This window comes from Onychostoma macrolepis, chromosome 05 (assembly GCF_012432095.1).
Source record: "Onychostoma macrolepis isolate SWU-2019 chromosome 05, ASM1243209v1, whole genome shotgun sequence".
In the NCBI taxonomy this organism is placed as follows: domain Eukaryota; kingdom Metazoa; phylum Chordata; class Actinopteri; order Cypriniformes; family Cyprinidae; genus Onychostoma; species Onychostoma macrolepis.
The window spans coordinates 502,704-522,578 of NC_081159.1; the positions used below are offsets into that span (position 1 = coordinate 502,704).

Below are 19,875 nucleotides of genomic sequence, written 5' to 3' on the forward strand. Positions count from 1 at the left end.
ACGTACCTATCGTATGCAAGCCAAATTCAGTTTCTGCGTATAAATAGCACACAAAATACAAAATAAATTCCTGCTATTGATACGCATTTTAATGAGACCATCCGCTGGCGGAACTGTGATTTAACACACCGGTTCTCACGCTGTTGTGTGTGGTGTCCACTGGGTTATCAGGTGCTATATTTAGTTCCCGGGTTCAGGGAAGTTTCTTGACTAGATTTGGCGCTTTACTATTAAGAAGAAGTGACTTGAGGACCCTTTGTCTAGTGGCCTCAGGAGTACAAGTTTTATTTTACTAGGAAATCTATAGCCTTTGTGGATTTGGTTTGAAACTGAAATGGCTAGTATCACTTTAGTTATATATCCATTTCTTTTGTGGATAAACATTTGGTAACACTTTACTTTAAGGTGTCCTTTTTACACGTTATAATAATAATAAATTATGCATAATTCATGCAAGTAACCCTAAACCAAACCCTAATCCTAACCATAACCATATAGTAAGTACATGTAGTTCATTAATATTACTCAGTACAGAAATGTATAACTACACTGTAACAAGGACACCTTAAAATAAAGTGTAACCAAACTTTTTCCCAAACCTCCAGGAAAGACAACAACGACACGGTCATCTTCAGGTGCATTTGCGGACGCATGTTTGCCTTCAGCGCTAGAATCCAACATATTTTGAAGAAACAGCCTAATCCAACACCAACCCAGCAATATAAAAGTCTGTCAAAGAAACCTGCATGTGTAAAATATTAAATGAACTCGTTGGCGTTGTTTGGACGCAGCTGGCAGCGACCCTAGATTCTGAATTTGCAGGCCGCACACAAACCAACGACACACATGATGTGACTCAAACTTTTCATTTCAAGCGTCCTATCAAATGAAATCCACGTGTCTGTTTTAGGTTTCATCTCCATCGTTAACTAATGGAGACCAAATGTTTCATATACGTTGGCTATCACAATATTCTCTGTAATTTATTTTTAATTTAAGACATTTTATTTCACATTTTATTTTATAATGCACACTGCTTAAACCTGATTCGACGAGAACTAGATGCAGACTTACAATAAAATGCATGGAGCGCATCAGCTGTGTATGGTACAACGAGACGCGATGCGCACGTGTTGTAGGCTATGTGCGTTTAAAATGTCTCATTCAAGAATACAGAGCTTCTGAAGGGTGGGGTGATGTGGGGGGCAGTTATACAGTGGGTGGACCGATATTGTGTCCACATAGCAGCCGACCCATAGACTACCTACGTGGTTCGTCCCAGCGCTTCCGTTTTCCAGCGTAACGCATGGGGTTTGACCATTAGAGAAACAGAAGAGAGCGAGGGAGGAGGTGACCGTGCTTCTTTTCTCGAGGAATACTAGACAGAACCTACTAGTAAAGGGAACAATAAGGCTGAACTGCAATTAGTGCACATCCAACGCTACCGCATGAAGAAAGAGTCGCGTTTTTAATCGATATACTCACATGGACGCTTGCTGGATGAAGATTCTTGCCTCATCGAGGACATAGAGGAAATCCATGGGTTCACAGAGCAGAATCTCGTGAGCTGCACGCTTGGAATATATTTGACATTCAAAGGGAAGTTCGCTATCGAACCGACAGTGTTTGGAACTGATACGAGCGTTTTGTACCGTTTCGGGGATTTGTACAACTCTCACTTGCATCGGAATTTAAGGTCAGTTTCTTCGAGTCTGATTCATTTAGAGTTGTTGCACTATAGGCCATCGCTGCAGACACGCTTTTGATTCTCTACAGCATAAACCATCAGCATACAGATGTGTAAACTATCTGAGACATCGAGTGGTCTATTGTAGTTGCAATTGTAGTAACATTGCGGAATTTTTTTTATCAAAACAGTTGAGCTTGGATTACGTGGTTGAGTTCTTCTGACATCCAAAGAAAGTTCTAATAGAGGCCCGTGCGATGATTTTATCCCTGACTTGGAATGTAACTCTTTACCGGATTTGAATTCATAGACGCGTGAAGGAAAAGAATGAGAATTTAAATAGCTATGTGTTAATGCATATCATGCATTATTTATTAATGTGCATATGTAATGCATGTGTTTGTCTTCAAAGAAAGTTGCCTTGCCCCGGATCATTTATGTGAGCAGACATTTTCAAAATTTAAAATACTGCACCTCACTGTTTTTGCGGGACCACTTAATGAAGAATGTTTCGAAATCAGCGGACATTTTTGTAGAGGTTTTGATTAATATTGTATGTTTTTTCGAAGTTTATTTCGTTTGTTGTTCAAAGTTATCATAAAAGGGTTAGAGTTAAGGATAAGAATTTGTCATTGTAATTAATGGCATGAACTTATTAAAGTGGTGCAAGATAGTCTGAAGGGAACTGAACAACAGAGATGCTTGTTTAAAAGAAAAAAGTGATTTAATTTTTTCTTCTTCTGTCATTCAGGCCTCGCGGTCGCAGTAGTTCACAGGCCCCTCTGACATGGCGGACAGTGAAGACACCTTTCGGCTCCAAAACTCTCCCAGTGACACCAGTTCAAAAGATTTACAAAGCGATGGTAAATCAGACAAGCAGAATGGAGCCGTTAGCAAATCCCCGTCATCACAGACAACCTACATTCAACAGGTAACAACTACTGTCTTAACCATTCTGCTGTCTGTGTGTGTGTGTGTGTGTGTGTGTGTGTGTGTGTGTGTGAAATGAGCCAAATCTTACAAAACCTCTAAAACCTCCTGTTGGGGATGCTCTTATTTGTAAAAAAATTAAATACAAATTAAATAGTAATTTTGTTTTAAACTGTAAAAAGCAAAACTTACAAAAACTTACAGAGGCACAAATGTGGATTGATGGCATGAGATGCATAAATACGAATATGTAACAACAACTTTTTGCAACTACAAGTAGGCCTAATGCAGTGGATGAACTTAGGATACATGTGGGAAAAGTTGATAGCAACTATTTCTGAAAAATTGTTCTCTCTCTACGTCATTCCATGGTAATTCGACAATTATTCGTTCTAACGGAAAGCAATCCAATTGTGTTATGAGTTTGTTTACTCGAGATACCAAATTAAGTGCAATTAACATGCGTGTGTGTAGCATAATTCTACTTACTTAATCTTGCTGTTTATTAAAAAAATAATAATTCTGCGTTTGCAGTGATTTACTCAAGGCCAGCATGATTTGTAGCTATAACTTATTGTTAAAGCTGAACAGCCGTTTTTCTCTCCTCCATATGCATCTTGATGTGATTTTGAGTCGCGGCACCGCCGTTATTAACGTTTGAAAAGATGCAGTGCATTCTGCATTCGTTACGTTCATTCTCAATGTCTGTCTTTTTAAAAGGGAATGGAAGGGATAAAAGTTTACTTGCACGAGCGAGAGTTGTGGACAAAGTTTCATGAAGTGGGAACTGAAATGATCATCACCAAAGCCGGGAGGTAAGACACAAATGTTTTGAAAATGCAATGCATCTGTAGTTTTCGGATAACCGAGATAAAAATAAAAATGCAAAATTACGAATTTTGCATATAATCAAAATATAGTACTAATTAGCCTATTATTATAAATATATAATATAATACTAATTGTACACTAATCATTATATATGAACCTAGTAATTTATATATTCTCCCCACTGCAATGTACATGAAAAGTTAGATCGTCTTATAATTTCTCCATTTTGATCTTTAACGGCACACTGTGGTTTGCTTGGGGCTATAGATTGACAAAATTTAGGTTTCTACACAACTGTGTTAGTGATTTCTTTATCTTTGTATTATTTATTATATACTTAGGCTATTTTATTTATACTTTGTATTATTTATTTTTATTAAGAATGTGTTTTAAAAAATTGAGTTTGGTTTTGCAGTGTTAGCAGTAGGCTAATTCCAGTAAATCAACAAGCATTGGTTTGGCTGCATGATCTAGTTTCTATGCGAATTGTTACAGGGCTAAAAAATATGCATAATTTGGATTCTTGATACAGATTTTTCCAATACTGTTACAGACATACACCGAACTTAGATCTCACTTTAAAACTTTAAGAGCACTTGTTTAAAAATATTATCATCGCATACTAATAACATTGAGTATGAAATGTAGAATGAGCGGTGTGTGTTAATCTGTTTTAAGGTTACTAATTGTTTTTAAGCTACTGGTTAAAACAATACTGTGGTGGTTTAGGCCAGAGCTGCGGCAGTTATTCTTCTCTATTAGCAGAGAAGTGTTTTAAAATACATATTGAACATTGAAGTTAGTATTTCTGCAATTTCTGCTTCTTTAAAAACAGCAGAGGGCCTCTCAGAAATCAGATGCAGGGTAAAAAAATAAATAAATCAGTGTGCATGAATTCCTTACTGCAACTTTGCTGTTGTTTAATATTATGATTAGTGTGAGAGAATGAAAAGATCGATAAATACCGAGATCGTCGCTGGAAATTTGTTAATGTTTAACGTTATAACTGTCTCAGTGAGCCTGTATGCACGATAGCAAATTGTCTTGAAGTTCTTGTCTTTTAACTCTTGACAAAATGGCAACAACCTTAAAGAGGACACTGCTCTTTTATTTGTGCATTTAAATACGTGCATTTCTTAAAGTGAACACATTCAAATATGAAACACTGCTTAGCTGACCAAGTGAATGCAAAATCACTTTTATCGTCTACTCACATTTATGCACACTTTATTCACTCAATATACAATTGTTTTTGTTTGGGTTATAGTATGTGCCTCATAGGCCTATGTAAGGTACAATGCATCTGAATTGATATTTTTAGCATTCATGGAAGGTGCTAGCTACTCGATCTTACGGCCCAGTTCAACATAACTGAAGTTGTGGTGTCTTTTTCTCCATGAGCACGTCAAAATAAATATTATATGCCGTTTAAAACGATATTGATTTAGGCTATTATAGGTTTGAAATGAATACATTAGTTGAAAAAAAAAAGACTTAATTGTTATTGTTGTTATTGCTGTTATGCCATCACAATTTTATTAAAAGTTTCAACACATTTTGTGCGCAATCCATGCTGTAATATTTTCCCATTTTTATCCACAGGCGGATGTTCCCAAGCTTCAAAGTGAAGGTCACCGGGTTGAACCCAAAAACCAAATACATTCTGCTGATGGATGTCGTGCCAGCGGACGACCACCGCTATAAATTCGCCGATAACAAATGGTCCGTGAGTCAACAATTGTTTTATTAAGAGTTAAAGTTACGGATGCAGTTTATTATTTATTTGGTTAATTATATTTCTGAAATTCATTTTTATTCTCACTGAAGTACGTGGCTTCTGGGAAACTTTCAAAGTCGTTTAAAGCAAACGTTTTAAGTTATCAATATAGTTTTGACTCTTTTTTTCTCTCTCTCTCTCTTTCCTTGTCCATCTTCTCAGCCACCTTCTAGTACTAAAGACAACTTTCTCAAATATTCTTTAAAAGACCTAGCAAATTATCAAGCTGGTGCCACTCATATTCATATTTAAATTAGACTTATTCCTTGTCATTTAGTTTCAGTGCTGAGGGACACATACTATGTAAAGATCATTAAAATATTCCTTAATAGTCACACAAATTAGTTTATAGTATGCATTCAGTTCAAACAATTTCAACTTCAAAATGTATACATTAAAGGATGAGAAAATATAGCCTTCACATTGCTTTGCATACAGTTCCATCTGCTGCACAGAAAACACTGAATTGGTTTTATACTCCTTTTTCAGGGTCAGTGGTTTTAAATTGTTGAGGTTATAGAGGGAGGATGTCCACAAGCCAATATCCCTGATAATTACCCGTTCAGTGCAAGCTCTGGAACTAATGGCCCTCTTGATCAACCATCATCTTAGCCATTAACCAAATAAACCGGTCTTTGAAAGACATTATGTACAATGCACAAGGCATTGATGCATGATAAATGGGAGGTAGCAGGCTGGATCGCATTTCGATTGCAATAAAAGAAACATGTTGAGGGAGCAAAACATTATCTTTGGGTTTTAATGAAATTATCCTTGTAATAATTCATGCATGGAAAAATAAACTCAGTCTTAAACCTGGTTGGGTGACTTTTCTAGTCAATACAGCAGAGAGCAACAGTATCAGTGATCACAGGAAATAAAACTAAGTAATTTAAAAGTAATCCAAAATAATTCAAGTATAAAAGACTGCAGTGTTGAGGGAAATCAATGTGCATTTAAAATGAAGCAAATGTATGTTTAAATAATGACTGAATTGTCTTTAAAATGCTGTATTTTGCACTCGGGCTCAGGTCTGTGACGGGGAAAGCAGAACCTGCGATGCCGGGAAGGCTGTACGTCCATCCGGATTCTCCAGCCACCGGCGCGCATTGGATGCGGCAACTGGTGTCTTTCCAGAAGTTGAAATTAACCAACAACCACCTCGATCCCTTCGGACATGTGAGTGAACAACTCATTCATGTATTTGCATTGAAACTTTTTGACTGAATAAACAAATATATTACTGACAAAATCATCACATGTTGGATTGTAGCTGTTTGAAACAAGCACAAAATGACAGCAGAGTAAGAGGATTGGAGTTTTTAAAGAGTCACACATATGCAGATCTGATCAGGTAGTGTTGTATCGAGGCTCTAGATCAGGAAATCCACCCCTGAAGAGGTGCTGCTGACAAACGCCAGAACAGTGTAGTAACCAAAACACATCTTAAATCCGGTAATGATAATTGTGACAACAGAAGCACCAGCAGACAGCCTCAGATGTGGAAACACTAAATTCAGATTATAAATGTACTCTCTGTAAACTGATGTGTGTTTAAAGAAATTTCATTTTTATATGATTTTAATATGTGTAGCATCCACTTATGCACTAATGCACAGACTAATTCACATGAGGTTTTTGCTATTCAGAAAAACCAGCCCGAGCCTCAGTTCAAATGTCTCTCAGTTTCAACATTTGTCCGATTTCTGGACAAGCCAGATTACCTTCGGTGTGAGATTATAAAACGAGCCTGTATCTGAACAGACGGTGCTTAGATGTCTCATCTACATACCTGCGACTGCAAGCAGTTTGCCGTTTAGTTCTGATTACAAGGTTGAAGTTGATCAGGCTTGTTTTCTTGCCAAACCTCAGCTGGTAGAATGAAATCGGAGCCCAGCTGGAATGTGAGCCGAGTTGTAAATTTCTGGTCAGAATGCATTTTTGATTGGTTGCAGTGGTTCTTGGCGTGCCCCCTTTTGTGCTGAGAGAGCGCCCTGGGATTTATAAATGAAGTACGGCTTCTCGACCAAAATAACAATCTATCGGTTTGTTGTTCCAGGTGGTTGAAATAATTTCAGACCTATTTATAATTACTAGTCTAAGAAACAGGGCTGAACATGCAATAAGCTGGAACCTGTTAGGAAATGCATAAAACCAGCCAATAGTTCCGAACTCTGTCTTAATTAGACTCCAGTGATGAGATAAAGATGTCTGAGAGAAACTCGCAGATAACTTACCGAGCATGCACACAGTAAAAGCAATAGTTAACTTGTGAGCATAAGAACACGGTTTGAATTTTCCAAGGTGAAGATGTTTTTAGATGGCAGCAAACTAAAGCTTTGGCTTTGATCATTATTGTACTATTCATCAAGCGTTCAATAGGCATACGCATTCTTTGCCTCTCACAGAAATATCTGAGTCAGAATGGTGGAGTTTGGATAACTGTGCTTCAAACTGTTTATATTTAATGACAGATTGTGATGAGTGATGGACAGAGGTATACAAAGGCTGTTCATCTGCAGGGTTTCGGAGTCCCTGTGATGTCGGCAACATGAAAGAGTGGGCCAACATTCATGGCCCTTAGTGATCGCTCACTATCATTAAAAACTATCATACAGCGTGGGGGCAAATGGAGAAATGGGGCAACAGGGCACCCAGAACAGAGAAATGCTGCACTCCCAGTGGGTGGTCCCACAAAAAACTCTTCTCGTGTCCATACAGTTCTCCAAATATTCTTATATGTCACACTCTGCTTTTCGCCAAAGCTGTGCGGTTGCGATTCTTGTTTAATCCAGGCAGGCCTATACAGTGTGCGGGGTTATGCCAGATGCTTCAGAAAACTGTGAATTATTATTTTATTTCGACATCACAGATATTAAAGCAATGCGTTTAGCTTTTTACCTTCAACAATAAATCATCTTGTCCATCCTGAGCAAAAGCAATATTCTCCACTGAGAGCGATGTTTAAAGTTTACAGCAAGCCCTGCTTTCCAAGTCTCAGTGTTGTGTTGAGCCAAGAGCCGCTCGGAGGGAGTGGACCGATGTCACTGATCAAAGGAGAAACGCTGCAGTTGTTTGGAAAATGCATGTGAGGGGAAAACACATGAAAATGGAAAATAGGAATGCATGCGTGTGTACACTTGGCATGCTCATCCAGAATGCAAAGTTTAGACAAAATCCACTTAGAGAAGCCTACATTATACACACAGAGAGGACAGGAACAACACACAGAGCCGACGAGAACTTGAACAAAAGTCTTTTTAGTAATGTTCTTCAAATCCATACTTAAGACAAGTGCACACTGCAAAACAGCTACTACTTATGGACATTTTTCAGCACTCCTGTAAATCTTCTGTTCAGTAGACAGATGCAGCTCTGCTCCGACTGTTATGTAAGGTCTCGTTTGAACAGTATATAGCACTGGGCAGGAGGCTTTAGAGATGGACAAAACAGTTTTGAGTGTATTGAAATATGCAAAACGGGAAAATGGGACATTTCCGGGCAAAGTGTCTCTAGAAGTCCGAGACTACAATTAGGATCTGAGTTTAAGTGTGAACAGACGGACCGCAATAGCGCTGATTATTGATCTCAAAACGGCATGGAGGTGTGGATATTATTGGAGAAAAAAGGTGTTTAAAAACACAGCTGATAGCAAGAAGAAAAATGTTTAAACCAACAGTTCCTAAGTTATTAGCGATGTTCCTTCGCAGTCACATTAATCAAGCATGGTAGCATCATTTTATGTAAAATGTCTTTCCGTATATTATTATTATTATACATAGGCTAATCGAAAAAGATCATTTAAATCATATGCACGTGAACACGAGGTGTTTGCTTTACATGGTCGGTCATGTTTGCGCTCTATTTTCTCTCCAGATTATCCTGAATTCCATGCATAAATATCAGCCCAGGATTCACATCGTAAAAGCAGATGAAAATAACGGATTTGGATCCAAAAACACCGCTTTCTGCACTCACGTGTTCCCGGAAACGGCGTTCATTGCAGTCACGTCTTACCAAAACCATAAGGTAAGCAGCTAGAAGGGATAAAATATAGACGAGAACATCATGTTGAGATCATTTTTGACATTATAAATATGGCGTAAAAATAGATTCGATTTTGTGAATCTACGAAATTAGAATTAGCATAGAATTGTCTGCTTCAAGAAAGTGACAAATTCGTCTTAACTTATGATTCCTGGTTGAAATAATGATTCAGTCCAATTACTCTTAAAACCCACGACAACAGCTTGATTTGACAGATTTGCCGGGAAAAAGATTTGTGCAGCTATCAAAAATATTGTTGCTCATTGTAACTAGTAATTATTTTGATACGAATTTAGAATATTAATTTATGTAACAAGCAATTGTCTATCTATTCACTTTACTTTCCCTGAATTCACGAAAAGGGATCAGATCATAAGTAGGTTCAGTGATTTTCTTGAAAGTAAAGCTTGTCTTGCGTGTATAGAGAGTCAGTTTTAGACTATTACATTACATATTTTACTTACGAAGAAAAGAATAAGAATGAAAGACGTCCGAAATGTTTATATGGCTACTAAGCACTATGAAAAAGAAATGTTGCACTAATCATGATTTTTTTTGGTCAGCTGTTGTGTTTCTAAGAATATTTCCATTCATGCATTCAAAATTCGATTACTGGTTAATAGTCCAGTTCCAACCGTGATATTTCTACCTCGAGACTTTATTGGGTCGCCAAGCGCGGTTGAATGTAATATGGCCGTGAAAAAAGTCGTTTGTAAAAATAATTAAATACAGAGATAAATGACTGTACACCTAAACAGTATGCACAGTGTGCCCTTAAATAAATAATTACGTTATTTGCTTATAAAAGACTGTCAGATGCCTTCTGTGTTTTTGTCACACTAGTTGCACTTTTGTATAGGCAGTTGTTAATGTAACATTTATACAGTTATAAACTCGTTTTGCGCTGTAGTCAAATAGCCCAAAAGTTGAATGTGAGCAGCCGACATTTAATCGTAAAATCATATTTGCAAATAAGAATATGATAAAGATGGACACTACTCATCTGGATAACAGATTTGCGTAATAAATTATTTCACTGATGTGATAAATAACTGCATGCAATTAGCAGACTTTAATTCAAACCGCTTTTGTCTAACTGTATTTATTCAATGATTGCAGTTCGAGTAAAACACCGAGACGGTCAAAGATCGGTTTATTTGACGGCTCTTAGGCCTATCGATGCGTTTTAAAGAGATCGCCGAGCTTAAGTAGCCTACATACTTTCTTTGTTGTTTTTTTCACCCTTGCTTTAAACACAAAAACAAAAATGTTTAATTAACGGACAGGATGATATCTATTAATTATTTACACTGCTTGTTTTTTGTACATTTTCACCACTTATGACTTTTAATTATAACCAGCAATTATTTTACCTACATGCAACAAAAAATTGTTATGTTTACGTCTTTACAAAAATTTCAAGAAAGCAATGTACGCACCTAAAAAGGGTAAAAGCATGAGCACCTGCATGTCATTAAAAATAATTGATTTTGAATAACCTTTAGGACCTTACGCTTGCAGCTAAACAAACCAGCAAACGGGAATAATCATGTGTAGGTTTACCTTTATCCCACCACGAGCAACATTTTAGGCTACTAGTTAAAAAAATGCACGACACAATTTACGAGAGCATATGGTATTCTACCTCATATAGGCCTATATGTATGAGGTAGAATACCATATGCTCTCGTAAATTGTGTGTGTGTGTACGTTTTATATATATGTACATATATATTGTGTGTGTGTGTGTGTGTGTGTATGCCTGTATATATATAGGCCTATGCTATAACGCACGGACTTGCTCTTTTTTCAAGATGCAGTAAACCTGCACTATCAAATTAATAAGTGAAAAAATCATAGATCACAAATCAAAAAATCAATTTATATGCATAAATTGAATATAAATACGAAACTAAGAGATATAAACTGAGTAAATATAAAGACGAAAAGGTAACTGCAGTGAGATAAAGCTTGAAATGTAAAAAACCTACCAAAGCGCCGCCAAGACTGTGGAGCTCTCAGGTCGACCTTCGAAACTACGAAACTGACATATTTTGAAAAATTTCAGTTTGCACTTTCACGGTAAAAGGGTAAATATTAAGGACATCAAATAATCACATACAAAACTACTCCGTTTTGTGAAGCCTGCCAAGCGCACAGTGCGTTTATGAGAGCTCAAAGGTGCGTCCCAACACCATGTCCATTTTTTACAAGATCTCATCTCAAGTGAGAGCCAAAGTAGTGTCAAAGATCAGGTCCTGTTAGAAAACACACCACAACAGCCAAAAATAAACCCCTCGCAGAGACAGTGAGTCTTATTAAAGCTCTATCCCTAAACTCACCTCAAAACTCATTACTGTCTATCAGTACAGATACTAGCATCTTGCCAAATCGCTTTTGTAAATGTGGCAGTGGCACTTGGGATTAACCTTAGACACAAAAGTTTGAAAATAATTTTTTTTCTGCGCTGTTTCATTTTAGAGACCTTTTTATTTATTTTTTATAAAAACATCCGTTTTAAATGTCTTCCACACCCTTTAACAGATTCAGAGATTTTGTAAGCTATTAAATCAGATATAATAAATAATGATAATAATTTTACCCCCTTAACAATCAATGGGATAACAAATATGATAAGAAGTAATTATAAATAACTAAAGAGGTTATTATTAAGGCAAAAAAGAATGTCTTTTTAAATGCATAAAAGCTATTTACAAAAGGCAAAATATTTTATGTTGACCTGAAATTTATATTAGATGACAATATTAACATTTGTTTTCTGTGCTTCTTGTGTGGCATTATTAGAAACTTTGTTCAGGTTTATGTAAAGACAAAAATCTACACCAGTTTTTATTCAAACTGACAAATGTTTTTCTACATTAGCGCAGCATCAAACAAACCACAGCTTGGGTACACATCGAGATTCATCTTTTCATCATCTGCTGACCAAGCACAGAAAACCACTAGGATAATTTGTCAATTTACACACAGGGCAGCTCATTATGCTCCTTTATAGACATTGTGCAATAAAACATTCTATTAGATATGGTTTCAAAGACAAGACTGAAGGGATTGAAGTGATTGTTACAGTGGGTTCCCTCATTAACAAGACAATCAGTCAGTCAATGCAGTGCTCAGTGCAAATTCATGAATGCATTACTGCAAACAGCAAAAATGAGTTAAAAGCCAATCATCTATAAATCACCTTTTAAATTTTCTTTGACTCTGCCAAGATGCATCGTTTAGGAGTAGAAATGAAACAATGTCTTGTGGGCTCCAAGATATCACCGCATGCTCTCATGCCATTAATAACAAGATGTCTGGAGTTCAAATCAGGTTGAGAATCTCATTGTTTGTTTCAAATGAAAAAACAGACTACAGCAGTATTTAAACAGTGTATACAAGCAAGGTAACACTGTTGTGTTGGCTGTTTTACAGATCACCCAACTGAAGATCGAGAACAATCCCTTCGCAAAGGGCTTTCGTGGAAGTGACGATATGGAGCTGCATCGCATGTCAAGAATGCAGAGGTGAGTCTAGATCTGCAAAGAGTGATGTTTACACGAGAAAGTGCTTGTGTGGAGTTAATTATAGCAATCAGCAAACAGTAGCCATCAGCTCAGGTTAGGAGCTCCCTCCTTATATAGGTGTCTTACAGATAGCACCTCTATATGTGCTCACACTGACAGGAGACTTGACCAGCATCTTCAGATGGGCAGTCAGATTAAAACTATACTAAACAGGGCAGTATTGATCCATGCACAGCACATATACAAGTCACTTGACTGAGGGGACACTTGTTTTGCGAGTGTTCCTCTTGAAAACTGTCGACCATGGCAATCTATCTCTCTCTTTCCGCTCTGTGTAGATCCAGAACAGTTGTCTGCAGTTGTGATATAGTTGGTCCAGTGGAAGCAAAGACCACATGGCTCGTGTTCTTATTTTCTCCAGATGACTGCTGTATAGAGTGTGGAAAAACACATTTTCAAAGCAGAAAATCTGGTCGGAGGGCCCACGGCAGCCAACACAGGCGTTGTCCACTCCAAAATGACAGACTTCATGATACACTAGGAAAAAAATGGCAATGCTCTTTCCATGCCGTAGTTAACTTTGTCTGTTGTTACTTTCAAACAAGCAAAGAAAGAACTGACTAATGTCTCCCGTGAGAGCCTTCTATTGAGTTTCCAGATAATGACCTGATGACTTTAAGACCCAACTAAAGCTTGCACGATTCTCCTACTGAATCCGTTGCCCTGCTATTAACATGACTTTATGCATTCAGCAGATGCTTTCGTCCGAGGTGGCATACAAGCAAGAAAGCCATTACTCGTTATAAAGCAAAGAATAATGCATCATAAAAATGCAGAGAGGAAAAAAGAAACTCCTCCGTGGCGCTGTGTAGAAGTCAAAGGTCCTGATATCCTATCTGTCCTCCACTGTCAAACACTGAGACGAAGCAGGTCTGGTCTTAGTTAAACTCGGACCAACGGAAAACCAGGTCAGTGGTTCAAAAGAAATAGCGTAGGAATTAATGCAAAGTGCCTCTTACAACTTTTGCTGATTAATTGGCATGGAAAAGCTCCCGTCGCAGACAGATGGTGAAGAGATTATTCTAACGCAGTGCTGCACGTCGATGGTGGATGTGGTTAGTTACCAATGGAATGGTTTCAAGATCCCTGACTGAAAGACAACATGGAAATGCATGCCATGAAATGGCTCACAAAGTCCTTTCTGTTTCCCAAAGCACCAAGGAGTATCCGGTGGTCCCTCGCAGTACCGTACGCCAGCGGGTCGGCACCAGCCAGAGTCCGTTCGCCGGTGACGTCCAAGGTCTGTCCACTCCCAGCGGCATGAGCTCTCAGTACTCCTGTGAGAACGGGGTCACGAGCACATCGCAGGACCTGCTGCCTCAGTCGAGCTCTTATCCTCTGCCCCACGAACACAGCCAAGACTATCACTGCATCAAGAGGAAAGGTGGGTCCATCTGGTCACTTCTTGAAATTTGAGCTTTTAGTGTTTTAGGGTTGTGATATTTCAAGATCAGTGGTTCCCAACCATGTTCCTGGAGCCTGCATGCCTCCTTAAAGGGAGAGTTCACCCAAAAATAAAAATTCTGTCATTAATTACTCACCCTCATGTCGTACCAAACCCGTAAGACCTTCGTATATCTTCAGAACACAAATTAAGATATTTTTGATGAAATCCGAGAGCTTTCTGACCCTCCATAGACAACATTGCAACTGAAATATTCCCAGACCCAGAAACGTAGTAAGGATATCGGTAAAACAGTCCACGTGACATCAGTGGCTCAACTGTAATTTTATGAAGCTATGAGAATACTTTTTGTGGGCAAAGAAAACAAAAATAATGACTTTATTCAACAATTCTTCTCCTCCATCATTATCGGGATTACCTTTGCACGTAAACAACGTGCTCGTGATGCTGCTGATGTAGATCGTTGCAGAGGAAAGCAATGTGCATGCGTTGTGGTACTCTTGATAATGGCGCCTACGGTGACAAGAATTGTTGAATAAAGTCGTTATTTTTGTTTTCTTTGCACACATAAAGTATTCTCATAGCTTCGTAAAATTAAGGTTGAATCACTAATGTCACATGGACTGTTTTACCGATGTCCTTACTGCGTTTTTCGGTCTGGGAACATTTCAGTTGCATTGCTGTCCATGCAGGGGTCAGAGAGCTCTCGGATTTCGTCAAAAATATCTTAATTCGTGTTCCGAAGAAGAACGAAGGTCTTACGGGTTTGGAACGACATAAGGGTGAGTAATTAATGACAGAATTTTCATTTTTGGGTGAACTATCCCTTTAATCAAACACACCTGAGTCAGGCCATCAGCTCATCAGTAGAGACTCCTGAAGTGAGTGAGCAACGTGTGAAATGCTGGGGCTCCTGGAATATGGTTGGGAAACCACTGCTGAATTCATTTCCATTAGTGTTGGTTGATAGCTCAATTGTCATGTCGTCAGCCAGTGAGATCGCCGATATACTATATTATCCTCCTAATTTACTGAATTATTTATTTACTAAGTTTCATTGCCGGAAAGTGAACCAACTCCAGCGTAAGGCTAAAATCAGCCTAATGTTTTAATATGACTGAATTTGTATTTAACATAACAATTCAATAGAAACATTGTAAGTTACTAATCATAAGGCTTACATTTCCACTGCTCCGGGTGTGTGTTCACGGTGTGTGTGCACTTTGGATGGATTGGATGCAGAGCACAAATTCCGAGTATGGGTCACCATAATTGGCCACATGTCATGTCACTTCAGTCACTTAATCACTTAATTTCCTCAGTTATTCACAAAGCAGCTACATTAAACAACCAAAGATCATTTACATTACCAAAGAACATCATCACGGACTTTTAAAAAACACTCCCGTTATAATCAGTGAAGCTATCTACACTGATGAATGATGAATAAATCTTTTATACTTACATTTGCACTTCATTGTTTATGATGAGAGAATTCGTAAGACAGAATTCAGTTGGCGAGCGTGCAATGAACAACAAAACTCTCAGATGACTCATCTGAACGTCTCTGATTGGCCATTGCATTCATAAGCTCAACATAATTGTGTGTGATTGGTTATAACGTGCAACGCTGTAAAAACATGGAAAAAGAAATATAATGGAACAAATAAGCCCTCATATTAATTAGGTAGTAGTACTAGCCTGATGATGATAATGATAATAATAATAATCATCTTGCTATAGTCAGTGGCATCAGCCACAGGCGATATCTCTGACTATCATCGATAAATGATACTATCGGCACAACCCTAATTTCCATCCCATTTTGTCCATGTGCAGTTGAGGACGACTGTCACGCAGGAGAGCACTCATACAAGAAGACCTACGTGGAAAGCTCATCCAGCGAGGACGATCACTACTATCGGCCCGTGAGCTACTCTCAGTCTTTGGGTCTCAGCGGCACCCCCTACAGGGCCGAGTCTGGTCAGCGGCAGGCCTGCATGTACGCCAGTGCGTCGCAGTCCACCGAGCCCGTGCCGAGCCTGGAAGACATCAGCTGCAACACCTGGGCGGGGGTCTCACCTTACGCCGGCTGCTCGGTGACCACCATGCAGCAGATGGAGCGACTGCCCTACCAGCACTTCTCAGCTCACTTCACCTCAGGACCCCTCGTGTCCAGATTGAGCGCAGGCCATGCCTCACCGCAGCTAGGCGACACCCATGCCATGTACCAGGGGTCCATGGCCCATCAGTCGCTGGGCCGCCAATGCAGTCCAAGTGCGGGAATCCAGTCGCCGACCGCCGGGCTGCAAGGCAACGAATACTTGTACACTCACAGTATACCTCGCACCCTGTCTCCGCACCAATACCACGCTGTGCACAGCGTAAGCATTATGCCTGACTGGAATGAGGGCAGCTAACTGGATTCTCTCGAGCAGCGTATGAGGCCCCAACATGGAGGAGAGGCGCTTTCCTGCGTATTTATAACTTGTGAGAGTTTGCGGCGTAGGCGACTTGTGTCATTAAGAGGTCAGTTCAGCTGGCTGAGGCAGCAATGAATGTCTCAGTGTTTGAGCAGGACAGTAACACGAGACTTACATTTGCATGACGCTGACTGTATATCAGGGACTAAGAACTTTCCCCCTTCCATGCAAAGACAAATGCACAAGGATGCCAACCGTTTTATTGACAAAACTTTTATTAAAAAAAGAAAAAGGTGACAAGAGTAATTGAGGAAACTAATCCAGTTTTATACTTTTTTTTTTATAAGGCTGCAAAACGATTAATCGCGATTAATCGCATCCAAAATAAAAGTTTATGTTTACGTACTATATGTGTGTGTGTAATTTATTATGTACACATAAACACACACATACATGTATATATTAAGGAAAAATATGTTTGTATCAAATATTTATATATAATATAAATTATATATAAGTATATATACATACAAATAATTGTTCAAATATATACATATAGGTGTGTATTTATATATACATAATAAACATACAAAGTACACACACATATAGTATGTAAACAAACATTTATTTTGAATGTGATTAATGGTGATTAATCGTTTTGCAGCCCTAATTTTTTCATTTCATTATTTGAGTTGTTTTTGACATTGTACTTTGAGGCAGTATGTTACAGAACAAGTCTTTGGGATCTTGTGCTTGATGGTTTCTGTTAACCTGTAGACTAATGGGAATCTGGTCAGTGAGCACAATTTGTCTCTCTAATCACAGCAGATCTGTTTAAGTGCTGATTTTAGTTCAAGTCTAACACTTTGGTGGTGCAGATTTTGTTCAGGGATATATTACAAGTTTTCTTCCACTTAAATCACATTTTCACAAATCATTTTTCTCTGAACTACCAGCAAGTCCATGATACAAAAAGTCAGTAAAAATTAATTGGATACATGAGCACTTTTTACAAAATGGAAATTGTGGCACAGCACACAAGACAAACTTAAAGTACAACAGATTGATAGTTTAATAGTACTTATAAGCTAGTTATCATGGACATACTGGCCTCAGAGTCTCTTTTAGTACACACAAGAGTAACGTCTTCAGACACTGAAGAGATTCTCAGAGCACTATTCACAGAGTTAATAAGTCAAAAATGCTTTAGAGTTGTTCTACAACATCTGAGATACAATAATGCAACAAACTTTGGTATGGAGATCTTTATTTTTGGACACTTGTAGTCAGCAGATTTTCCTGTTAATAGTATTTATTTTTCTTGTATTATAAACCTTGTTCCTTTTCTTAAAGGCCATTTGCTAGGTTGACTTTTTTCAGTACTTTGAGTTTGGTAGTCAAACTTTCTTTTTACTTAAAAAAAAAAGAAGAAAAAAAAGTAAAAATGTAACCAGTCTGGTTTATAATTTTGAACGCTTATGAATAACTGTCAAATCATACAAATATGAATTACTTGGCTGTACATACAACAAAATGTACATAGAAAACAGAATAAATGTAAAAGATCCTTCCTTGAAGTCTGAGTTTATTTAATGCAATTCTACAGACTGTGGCATAAATCTATAATGCTGTATCATAAGCCTATTAATGCTTACCTCCATGAATAACCTCGATGGATTTGAGGAATGACTTCTCAGACCCGATGGAGCTGAAGATTGCTAAAGTGACAGTAGGCCATTTTAATAACTGACAATTAAAAAACCCTAACTATATTATATGAAAACAAACATTACAGTGTAATCAAAAGAGTTAAAGCACGTCCATCTTTTTTACTGCTGAAGCCTATTTGAGTGCATCGTTTTGGAATCCGTTTGGTTGAGGAATGTCTTGTGTTTTGTATCAGATATTAATGATGGTCATGACAAATTAGCAGTTGTGTAGAAAATCCGTTGGATTAAAGGGGGTTTAACCAACAATTACATCCCCTGCGCTGAGGCCTCTCTCTAAATCTTCAACATGTCACCCTTGAGAAAACAGTCCATTCTGAGCCAAAATGGAGTTAACCATTGACCTCTAGTGGCAGTCAGTGGATCGCTGAACCGGTAAATGAGAAAAACTGAAAAAGTTGATGAAAAACTGTTCATCTGAAACATTCAGGGCAAAAAGACAAACGTGAGCTTGTTTTTATTTGATAAAACAGTAGGATTAGGCTGCCTCGAAGTAGAAAATATATCTGTTGAAACTTCGAAGCACAATCTAGAAGTAAAACATTGATTTCACACAAATCAGTCACTAGATTTTTGGTAACCCTTTGCAATATGGTTTTATTAGTTAACATAAGTTAACCACATTAATTAACATGAGCTAACAATGAACAATACTTCTACAGATTTATTAATATCAGTCAATGTTAATTTCAACATGCACAACTAAATTTACATGAAATACAACACTATTTACAAATTAACACTAATGTACTGTGAACTAACATGAACAAATGAAGAAGTTATATTTTACTAACTAATATTGCCAGCAACCAATAAATGCTTTAAAAAATGTATTGCTCATTGTTAGTTCATGTTGGCTAATGCATCTGTTAACAAATGGGACATTGTTTTAAAGTAGAATTCCACACACTGATTGCGCATATGAAGTCTGTAGGTGAATAACGTACAGAATCTCAGCTCTTGCAACTGTTTATTGGTGTTTTCCAGTCGCTCGCGTCTCTCTGGTTCAGGACAGGTCTTTGGCTGAAACCGGTGACCTTCCCTGCAGACACCTTTGATCTGACTGATGGGGCCTCTCTGGACAACCTGCTCCTACGCATCCAGTCTTATCCCTCGCCGGGACCCTGAGCAACCCCCAAACAGCCGGAGAAATTCATTAACCCTGTAGCCTCCCCGCCTCGTCCCTACTGCTTAACGGCTGATTTATGAGCGTGCCCCCCCACGCATCTTCCGATCAGCCAAACATGCATGTGTGACTCAAGATGGATTATACCGTAGCTTTCTGAAAAATGTTGTAAGACAGGCTATGTTTTTCAAAGGCAGGTTCACTGGACTAGCCGTCAGGGTTTAAGTGGTGAGGGTTATAGCCATTCATTATGTGATGAGCCTTTGTAGACTTTAATAATCCTAGCGAAGAGAATTAAGAGTTAGAAAGAACAGGAGAAAAAATGCCAATGT

At 38.2% G+C, this 19,875-nt stretch overlaps 1 protein-coding gene across 2 annotated transcripts; it reads left to right on the plus strand.

Annotated features, from left to right (window-relative positions):
• Positions 1 to 1,231: 1,231 nt before the first annotated feature.
• Positions 1,232 to 19,398, plus strand: tbx5a (T-box transcription factor 5a). 2 transcript variants are annotated; one of them, XM_058775253.1, is made up of 9 exons: positions 1,233 to 1,696; positions 2,439 to 2,618; positions 3,338 to 3,432; positions 5,051 to 5,170; positions 6,257 to 6,404; positions 9,102 to 9,254; positions 12,711 to 12,802; positions 14,017 to 14,246; positions 16,107 to 19,398. In XM_058775253.1, exons 2-9 carry the CDS (start codon positions 2,475 to 2,477, stop codon positions 16,685 to 16,687), a joined length of 1,563 nt encoding a protein of 520 aa, XP_058631236.1. In that variant the 5' UTR covers positions 1,233 to 1,696; positions 2,439 to 2,474; the 3' UTR covers positions 16,688 to 19,398. The 2 variants fall into 2 exon arrangements, with proteins under 2 accessions (XP_058631237.1, XP_058631236.1); XM_058775254.1 differs by lacking the exon at positions 9,102 to 9,254 and having other exon boundaries at positions 1,232 to 1,696.
• The last annotated feature ends 477 nt before the right edge of the window (positions 19,399 to 19,875 follow it).